A 10,483-nucleotide genomic window follows, 5' to 3' on the forward strand; every position below is an offset into this window, starting at 1 on the left:
CTTTCCTGCCTATGCAGGGGGTCGGACTCGATGATCTATAGAGGTCCCTTCCGACCCTAACATCTATGAATCTATGAAAAGTAGTAAGACAGTAATGTGGCTCCGGCTACTGAATACAGTGATGAAGCAACTCCGGGGACCTGGGTTCTGATTTCTGCCACTGACACAGAGTTCCTATTTAATTCTGAACTAATTACCTAAACCAGAGTTTTTACACGTGACCACGGACTGTGTTTTCCTCATGTTCTAGCGGTCTAATTCGAGATACCAAACACCTTACCAGAAGGCCTGCACACACACCTGCAACTGAAATCAGTAAGAATGGTGAATATCCCAACACTTGAAGCAGTGAAATCTAAAGTAGGAGTGTCAAAACATACAGCCCACAGGCCACATGCAACCCATGGAGCACCCTTATCTGGCCCCCGACACTGTCCCTGGGTCTGGTTAGACCCACTTGGGGCACTATGTGCATTCACAATGTAGAGCTGGTCCACAGGCCAGATTGGACCCACAGACCTCTCTCCCCTCCCCTGTGCCCCAGCATACCGGAGCCAGTGGCTGCTGTACATGCAGCCCAGAACCAGAGTGCATGGAACGGGCACCACATGTGGTGCCATCCAGCTGGGGCACCACAATCCAGTTGGACTCTGCCACATGCTATGCCTGTTCCAGTGACTGAGGGATTCATGGTGTGGGTGGTAGACCGGCTGCAGCAGCCACCTGATCAGGTATGGTAGGAGGTTGGAGGGAAGCAGGCAGGGCAGAGAGGGGGTGGAAGAAGAGGAAGGTCAGAAGGGAGGGAGGGTGGTCTGTGGGCCTGATCTGGCCTGTGGACTAAGCCTGCACCACCCATCCAGTCTACAATGGGGCTGGATGAGTCTGACATCCCTGGTCCAAAGGAACGCCTGCCAAGTTAAGAGCAAGGGGCCTCTAGATCCTAATCTCTGCTCTGCCACTGGCTCAGTGGGTTTTCTTGGCTAAGTTAACTTCTTCAGTTTGCATCAGTGGAAGCTGGGTGCCTAAATACTTTCGTCAGTCTGGACCTTTATGGATCTGAGCCTCTTTCAGTTCATTATCTGAGGCAATTATAATTCCTCTTTACCTTTCAAGAGTGCTGGGATGATTAATTAGGTAATGCCTTACACCATGGTTTGAACATTTAAAGAGGTATAGAAATGCTAAGCACTCTGATCAATCAAGCCCTAGGTGTCTCCAATTTGGCATGGAAAATTAGTGAAGACATTTGCAAATTTTGGTCTTAAGCAACCTATGCCTCAGTTCCCACTCTATGAAAATCCTCTCTACCATGCAGGGTGTTACAAATATAACTTAATTAATGCTTATTAGGCACAGATACAGTGACAATAAGTACCACAGAAGAGCCCATGAGAAAATTAATCATTTCATTTTTCAGTGCAGGGTTTGGATGGTGCATAGAGAATAAGATATGAGGCCTTACACTGAATGATGATGAGGATAAAAAGAAATATTGAAAATCTGATTTATCTGAAAAAAACATCAGTCACCCCAGGCGCCAAATGAAAAAAAGATCCAAAAGGAAAAAGAAATACTGTATATAAGTATGTAATGAAAAATCAGAAGGTATTCAAGCAAAGGGTTAAACTTAGGCTTCACAGGCAACTTTAATTCTGGGAATAGCTTCTGAATGTTTGAATTTGCACCCTCCATATACATCCATGCAGCTTTTCTTACATGAAGATGCTTATACATTGGTTAAAATATTTTACTGTACAACCTGTATGTAAAGTACTAAAAAACACAAGGTTTAGGTACGAAGATCCATCTGGAAAAGGCCATTTCTAGTTATACTATTTAATAATCACTTGATAAAAATATAGGTTAACAAATGTGCACTTTAAATGTTCAATACATATTTGGTAATAGCTGTCACTGTGAAATTTGAAAGACTCTGCTTACCAATGCAATCTAATTGGAGATGCATTCTCAATCCTACTTTGCATCAAGGTCCTGGGCCTCTGGCTGTGAAGATTAGTTGGAGCTGTTGAATGCTCGGCAATTTTGAATAAGGATTTAGGAATGTATATTTAAACTCCAATTTTTTTTTAAACCTTGGCCACCATTTTGTCACTTAGTTACTCCTTTTCATGGTAAGATGTAAATACTTGACTACTGATATATTACAAGAGTAAGGTTAAGAAATTCAGAACAATTTAATGGAACCACTATTAGGAAAACTGTCTGATTATAATAAATCTCAGTTCTTGTTAAGAAATTACATCTATTCAACTAAAAAAAAGTGAGAAAACTTGTGTCTAAAGGAGCTGGAGTTTTATTGCGCTATGTTGCAGTTTTGTTGAAGTGGAAACTATCAGCTATATTCAGGAAGTTCTAGATTATCTGAAATGAAGTAAAAATAAGAGAGAGAAAACAGATACCTAAAAATATAAGATTGTGTCCTTTCCTTTTCTATCACCTGCTGGTTATAGATAAACTCTCCTGCAAGTCCCCACAGACCAGCACTTGGTAAGAGTCATAAGAGGGTTCTGTTCCAACTCCTGGAGATACTAACCAAGTGTCTATCTCCTGCCTGAGCAAGGAGGGTCTGAAAACATTACACTTAACTGCTTTTCAAAGCAATTACACAGAACTATCTATAAGAAAAAATGCACTCTAAGAACAAAGTCTTTATTCCACACCATGCTTCTAGTAAAACAAGACACAGCTTCGCTGATCCACTGCATCCAACAGACACGTTAGCACAGACTAGGTGATAAGTAAAGTTTTGCTTTCTAGAGAAATGTGGTATGTATACTGTACGCTTTACACGTTGAGAACAGATAGGGACTTACATTAACAGGGGGGCAGTTAAAAGCCCAAATGTGCCTTTAGCTCAGTAATTCTTGTTTTTAAGGGGAGGTGCATATGGATCTTCTCTCTGGGCAACTTTCACTGTTATTTACTATGTTTTCTTCTATGTAGAAGTAAACAATGTATTCAAGAGTAAGTTTAATGAATTCAAAAGGTACTTAACAAAATTGCTACTGTTGGAGCTGTCTGAATGTCTTGCAATAAATCTAAATTACTAGGATATAACTCATGCCACCCTCCTGGCACTGCCAGTAAATAATATTTAATTATACATTCCAGAACAGCTTTCCAAATGTTTCTTGAAATCAGAAATTGTGCTTTATTCAGTACTAGCTATGCCACACAGATTCATGGAATCAATAAGAGCCATGAAATAAATATTTAATAAATATTTGTAATATACTGCATTAATTCCAATTCTGCTTAAAGATGCACATGTCAATTGCGCACTCACGATGGTTTCATTACAAATTCTTCATCTAACAGCAATAAAAAAGCCTACATCTCCTAGATGCTCATAAAATACTTATGTAATTTAAAACTGTAGTTCAGAGCACAACAATACATTGAAAACTCAGACGTGGAAGACAACTGAGCAAATCTGGTGTAGAAAATACTGATTTCTGCATAATATTCAGACAGAGGCACTGGATCATAGGCAGAGCTTCTTGGAGCAAAATTGGCTTGCAACATGTTCTGGAGTTCCTTAGATGCTCTTGAATAAATGTGCTGCAGATAGAGCCCTGAAAAGGATGATGCTGACTGGCCACTCATACCTCCATAACCCATCAGGCACTTGACCCAGTAATTCAATGCAGGGGTGGGGACCTGAACAAGACTGTGTTCCTTTCAGAAGTAGGTGTCTCACCCTCCTGATCCACCGTGAACGGAAATGATAGCTGTAACAGAAGACTGACCAGATTTAACCACACTAACCATAAAAATGCCTTCCTTTACAACTAAGTCAGCTTATCCTAACAGTTACAGCAACATACTAGTTTGTGGTACTAATAACTGTGGAAAGAGTCAGAAGTAGCAACAGTCCCATACCCCCTTTTAAAGTCTCAAGCCCCAAAACAGCCAGGAAGGAGGAGAGGAGACAGAGCATATGTACTGCATTAAGATTTTTTCCAAATTTGAAAGAAATGTTCAAAGAAAGTGACATTACAGAGATGAGACAGAATTTTGATAAAGCAAAGAGTATTTATTTTGTTACTTACCAGCTCTGTGTGAACTTTCAGATGTGCCTGAAGCTTGTATTTATCTGGAGTAGAATAGTCACAGTGTTCAGTGGGGCATTTCAGCAAAATATTGCTGTGTTTCTGTATGACGTGACGCTTAAGGCAGTTTTTGGTGATGGAGGAATAATTGCACTGGGAGCAGTAATATAAATGTTCTCGAGTGTGAGTACGAACGTGCATGTCATAATGGACCTGGTACCAGAACAACTTGCCTAAAAATAAAATTAAACATGAAAACAAGTAATTTCTAAAGACATTTGTAAAAACTGATATTGTTAAAAAAAAAAAAAAAAAAAAAATGTTCAGTTCCCTTTTATTCAAAACACAATTTTACAAAGCCTTCCTTCTGGAAATATACCTGTTAAATTGTCTCAAAGAGATTTCACTGTTACATGCACAACTAGAAAAACACAATAGTGACCTTGTATGAATGTCACCCTTTCTGTGGGATGTGTTAACAAATGTGTTCCCAATGAAGAGGTCTTCTAGGGTGCCTGTAGATATGGGGAGATGCTGCTCCGATGCACTGTAATTACAGCGCCTTGGACCAGACTCGATTAATTGGGTCTGATGGAGCGTGCTAATTAGTGCACTTCAGCAGCCTCCATGTCTCGTGTATTCAGCATCCCCATGCTTCAAATGGCAGCAGGGGCCTTTAACTAAAGCTTGTGGAACGAGTGGCGGGGATGCTGAATATATAAGGCGCTGCAGGAGCTTTAATGAGAGCACCCCCAGAGCACGTGTAAAGACACCCTTAAAGTCTCTTCCCGCATTCTAATACGCGAGCCCGTAGCAAATGTGGTTAAGCTGAACTATCAATACGATGGTAGACCGAGCTAGCACTTATCCTTCTTCAGCCGCTCTGAACTTAATTATATGAGGGTTCCAGAAATGCCTTGAAATGAAAGCACAAATATATTGACTTAAAAGTATCAAAACTTTTAACTGATTTTCTTTAAACTTTAATTCCTTTCCCTTCCTGGGCAGTGAAGACGAATCAAATTTCAGAGCTTCTCCATTTGGGGGCTGTCAGAAGAGAGTAATCTCCCTCCAGTTTCCTAGCTTCCACCCAGAACAACAGAATCAAAACAGTTTCATCCTAAGACTAAAACTTTTCAGCTCAAAGGAATAGATTTATATAAGTATGAAAATGAAAACTGCCATCATACAGCTCTGGTGTGTATACATGCATCTTTGCCTGGCCCATGTAAAAGTTAAAATCTGCAGTGCACAGCCTTAATTTGTGCTGCTAAAATAATACCTAGCAGGGCTGCAATACTAACAAAGAATTTGGTAAAGCAAAGACTTGTTTGGACAAAGACCTCTCTCTTCCTCAGTTTCCCTGATGGTTGTATGTTCTGAACACAATAAATTGGACTGGATGACAAAATCCAGCCCAGAATCTTTGCTTAACCATGAAAATGCAGTGAACTATACATTTAAAAAAAGAATGCAATAAAAATGTACTGTTATGTGATTCATTTGAAATAAAACTCACACAGTTCTACTGGTTCTTACCACAGTATTCACATTCCAGGTCTCCATAAACTTTTCTTATCTTCTCACACAACTCTGTGTTCATTTGTCTCTTTTGTAAACCATCCAAAATCTGCATAAAGGCCACAGCTCCTCCCCGAGTATCAGAAGCTGTGCTAGCAGAGTTTGGTTTTGGACTGATGGCTTCCCTGGAATCTGGTGCTGGAAGAGGATTTGTAGATTCTGCCATGTTTTGATTTGATGATGTGCTTGTTTCTAATTCACTAGCATGAAAGGGTTGACCTTTCTCGTCAGAAACTGAAAGGCTCTCAATGTTTATATCATTGTGATTCACACTCGAGTCTTTGCCTCCCGGCAACAGCAGGTGGATTTCATCACCCTGTATATTTACTGAACTATCACAGTTGACTTCCTGTTCATTTCCAGGAGACAATTTTGGTTCCTCTGAAGTGCTAGCAGCATTTTTCAGCAAAAAACAATTTGGCGCTGCATGTGATTCAATGTGCGGTACTTCTGCATCAGTTGATGGTTGACAGGGCAGCTCAGCTGCACTCTCCACCAGAGAGTTTTCCAATTCTAAGGAAGGGGCAGCCTCAATTTTTAAATGACTGTCAAGCTGATCATTATGGCTTACCTCAGTGGTATTTGTTTCATCTTTACAGTTAAGTTGCTTTGGTATGCTAAGTGCTTCAGTGCTTAGGAGAGTGATTTTATCTGCAGGCTGTGTTAATTGTTCAAGTGCTTCCTGTTGGATATCACCTCCAGGCTCCAGAAGGCAGAAACTCTGATTGATAGAACTGTTAAAAACAGAAGTTTCTTGCAAATCCGCATGAACTTCTTTGATATGTGCACGAAGCCTTACAGAACTGACAAATTTCTTCAGGCATACAGAACAGACATAAACAAATGGGTGTTTCTGAACATGAAGTTCAAGTGCTTGATACTTTGTGGCTCCATGGCCACAGAGCTCACAAGCAAATGGTCTTTCATCACCATGGACTAGCATGTGACGGTCTCGATCCAGTTCATTTTTGAATTTGCGTTCACAAATATGGCAGTCATACAGCAGCTGTCTCTTGCCTTCTCGGGTCATCAAGCGGAGCTCATCAAACACATCTTTCACCTTCTTGTCCTTCAAGTCATGCGTTTCCTTGATATGCTTGATTAGATTTTTGACATCCGAGTATTTCTTTTTGCAAAAGCGACAATGTTGCTTAATTTTCTTGTGGACTCGCTCAATATGGACTTTGAGATGGCCTTTGCTGAGACATGTGAATGCACAGTAATCACAACTGAATTTTTCCCCTGTGTGTTTCCTCATGTGCACGTTGAGGTTGGCTTTGATGGCACTGGCATAGCTGCAGTATGAACATTTGTAAGGTTTTTCATTTGTATGAATCCTCAAATGAGCCTGGAGAGAATGTTTAAATTTGAATACCTTGTTGCAGTATTCACAAGTAAAAATTTTTAGCTGAGTTGGACCTAGCCTAGAATAAACAACAAACAACAGTTATAATTAGAGTACTGATATACAATCGCAAAGTATGCTGTCACTGCTCTATATTATGGACTAAGGGTATGCAAAAAACAAAATTCTTCAGGACGTTTTCACATTATGAAGAGCAGCCATGTCTCACGCAAAGTGTTTTTGCCTACTGATCATTGGACGTTCTGCTTACATAAAACTGAAGACAGAAAAAAAATTCTCTCCCATGTTCAAAACAAGAAAATTAAATGCTTTTAAAATTACCTGCTTGATTTCATTGCCTGCTCATAGGGTGTTTGCTGAATGGCATATTCTTGATAGCCTCTTCGCTGAGCTTGGTCTTGAACAGCTGCCTCAGAATTTGTTGCCGGTTCCGTTTCTTGGGGAGCAGCCTCAACTGGAACTATTTTTGTGGCTCCTAAAATTGAGATCAAAATAAAGACTTGTTAAAATCATTGCATTAAAATGTACACTGCCTGTGATCTGCAAATTGATTCAATATATTTACTCTAGTAACAATCATTAACTATTTTTCTCTGGTACGCATTACTCTTGTGCACATAACTTAAAAAAAAACGTCGTGCAAGTAAAGTAAGAAAACCTTCCAGTAGACATCTAGTGCCTGCACTGCATAGCTCATATGGGACTAGTATCAATAATGAATGTATGTTAATTACAGTTGTCTAACATTTCTTGTTACGAGGTTTGCTGTCCAGCTATTCCTATTTTTACCAAAATTTACCCATTCAAATTGAAATTTCAGATACTGAGAAAGTGCTTCAGGCTCAAATTTTTAGAAAATTTCAGACAACATTTTAGTCTATTGCAAGAATGAGATTGGGAAATACATCACATTTTGTCCATTATTTAAAATTCTAGCTGACCAAAGGAGAAGTCTCCATAGCATCCCCATACCTTGGAACACAGACTTGAAATCTGAGAAGGGCCTAGCCATAGTGCGGGGACGGGGCTTTCTCTGTCTCCAGGAAAACCCACCCATGTTTAACCAAACTATAAAACTTTGTTGCGGGGATGGAGAAGGTGCTGCTTGCTGCTATCGTAGACAATTACTCAATACGAGGATGACAGTCTTTCACTAAATAAGGAATTGATGAGTCCACAGATGATTGAGGAGCCCAAGCGGAGGTCTGCATGTCCAATGGCAAATGTGGCAAATAGTTCCGGGAAGGTGGGAGGAATAGATCTTGGTGATGTCAGGTCACAGATCTTTCCTTTGTCTCATTTGTCTATCTGTGTACATAGTCTCCAAATTTGTTCAAAATTGTCAATGCTTTGTCATACATCACGTTATTTGGAACAAATTCAGTGTTCGAACCTCCCAGGTATTGATGTTAATTACATATTTCTTCAGATAAGAGATTCAAGCTGTCTTTGAATTGCTTCTTTTGCCCACCCTAGAGTGCTGACCACTGCTGAGTTGGGAGTATAGGACCTGCTTTGAGAGCCAAGTTGTCAGGCATCCTTATGACACGCCCTGTCCAAAAAGACCTGCTGCCATATAAATTTGGCTTCACGGTGGTGTTTACTTGCACCAGAATGCTGACATTCATGCTTCTGTCCTTCCAGATGACATGGAGAATTTTTCAAAGACATTGCTGATGGTAACATTTCAAAGCTTTTAGGTGTTTCCAATACGCCGTCCAAGTTTCACTCCCATACCACAGGGTAGGGATGACAACTGCCTAGTTTGATTTGGGTTCTGATGCCACGACCACTGAAGACAGTTTTGGAGTCATCCAAAGGCAGCATTGCCAAATTTTATGCGGTGCTGAGTATCATTGTCCTTGATTACTTTTTGGGGAAGCTGGCTGCCCAGGTAAGGGAAATGTTCAACATTGTCCAAGGACTCCCTTCTAATTATAGTATGTGGAAGAGCAGATGGCTGGGTTTGGGGTGGGTTGGTAAAGTATCCTGGTTTTTGTAAAGTTGACAATGAATCCAAGCATTTCATGCGCTTCACAATCTGAAGCAACCTGGAGATATTTAACTGAGTGGGCACACACGATGCGATTGTCAGTAATGGAGGTGTTGGTTACCTTGGATGGGTGGGGGTGAGGGAAAGCTGCTTCTTGCACATGCTCAGTAAAAACTTCAATATTAGCAGCTGACATCTCTAAGTTTCTACCTTCTTTTAGCATATTCTTTCCTTCCTAGTTTTTAGTGCTAAACAGAGTGTGAAGAGCAATATTCCCAGACCAACCAAAACACGGTCTGTCCTCTCACAGCTCTTTCTTGCAACAGGTCTGCACATGCACCAGCCCCACACAATGAAAGAATGCTCCAGCCCAGAGCTACTGGAGAAAAAGTTGGACTTTTTCAGTAATTGTTCCTCCAAGCCAGGGTTGGACCAGGCACTAGAATTAAAGCCTGTTTCACCTTTGCTCTCAATAGCTCTAGTGTTGACAAAGCACAAGCAGGAGGTGAAAAAGCTGGTGGGAAGGAGGAAAAGTAGCAGCTAAGGAGTGGGAAGTCAGGAAAAGACTGGAAATCCAGTCAGGGAAATAACTATGTTCCTTATTTCCTGAGTGCCTGACTTGTCCCAGGGTCTGATTTCTAGAAATGCTAAGTAATCACAGCTATGACTGAATCCACAGGGAGCGGTGCTCTGAATAGATAATAGCAATAGGATGCTAACTGCTCAAAAAAATCAGGTCCTGTGCCTCTCAAAATACCCACCCAAAATGAGTGGATAATTCTTTAAGTCTTAATCCCTATGCCTCAGCTGCCAACCTATAGAACAGGCATACGACAATATTCTCACTTCACTGGGATGATGTGAAGATTAATATTTGTGAAGCAATCGCACTGTAGTCATGAGCACCACAGAAAAGCTCATGAAGAAATTAAGATTCTGCCTTCAGAGTAAAGCATGCCACCTATACAGTTAGTAAAATGTGGGTTTCACTTAGAGCCACAAAAAGAAAGTAAGATATAGAATAGCTGCTCATTGAATGAGCACTCACCATGTGTTCATGAAAAAAATAGCATAGGATCATGCAATTAAAGACTGTATACATGCACACATAGAAGAACATAACATTGCACAGACAACCATCACTTTGGCATTTCCCAACTTAAGTACTTAGCTTTGCAACCTTAATAATAACACAGAGCTACACAGAGAAGCACATGCAGCCTGGAGGTGGCTGGGGACCTTCTTGTTTTGGGCAGTCCCCAGCCAGCTCCAGGCTGCACATGCAGACCTCCCTGTGCAGCCAGGGCTGGCCAGGTACTGTCGTGGTCAGAGACAGGTCCCAGCCCTGTGCCCCACATCAAGGCACAGGGCTTAGAAAGAGCTGCAAGGATGGGACAGGTCCCAGCCCTCGTCCCAATCTATCAGTGCAGCAGTTAGCAGTGATCTAGCTGCCTGTGGCAGGGGGCCCGT

The 10,483-nt window shown here is 41.0% G+C and overlaps 1 protein-coding gene across 7 annotated transcripts in view; it reads right to left on the reverse strand.

Annotated features, from left to right (window-relative positions):
- Positions 1-10,483, reverse strand: part of ZFAT (zinc finger and AT-hook domain containing) — a 226,156-nt gene that overhangs the window by 84,009 nt on the left and 131,664 nt on the right. For all 7 annotated transcript variants that reach the window (XR_003093659.1, XM_025202075.1, XM_014519165.2 and 4 more), the window contains 3 exons: positions 7,342-7,495; positions 5,613-7,078; positions 4,074-4,306 (listed from right to left, as the gene is read on the reverse strand). Coding sequence is in view for 6 of the 7 variants with exons in the window: in XM_025202075.1 (XP_025057860.1) it covers positions 4,074-4,306; positions 5,613-7,078; positions 7,342-7,495 (1,853 nt within the window). In the remaining variant the exon portion in view is untranslated. The remainder of the gene's footprint in view (positions 1-4,073; positions 4,307-5,612; positions 7,079-7,341; positions 7,496-10,483) is intronic.

This window comes from Alligator sinensis, unplaced genomic scaffold (genome assembly GCF_000455745.1).
Source record: "Alligator sinensis unplaced genomic scaffold, ASM45574v1 scaffold651_1, whole genome shotgun sequence".
NCBI classification, from domain to species: Eukaryota; Metazoa; Chordata; order Crocodylia; family Alligatoridae; genus Alligator; species Alligator sinensis.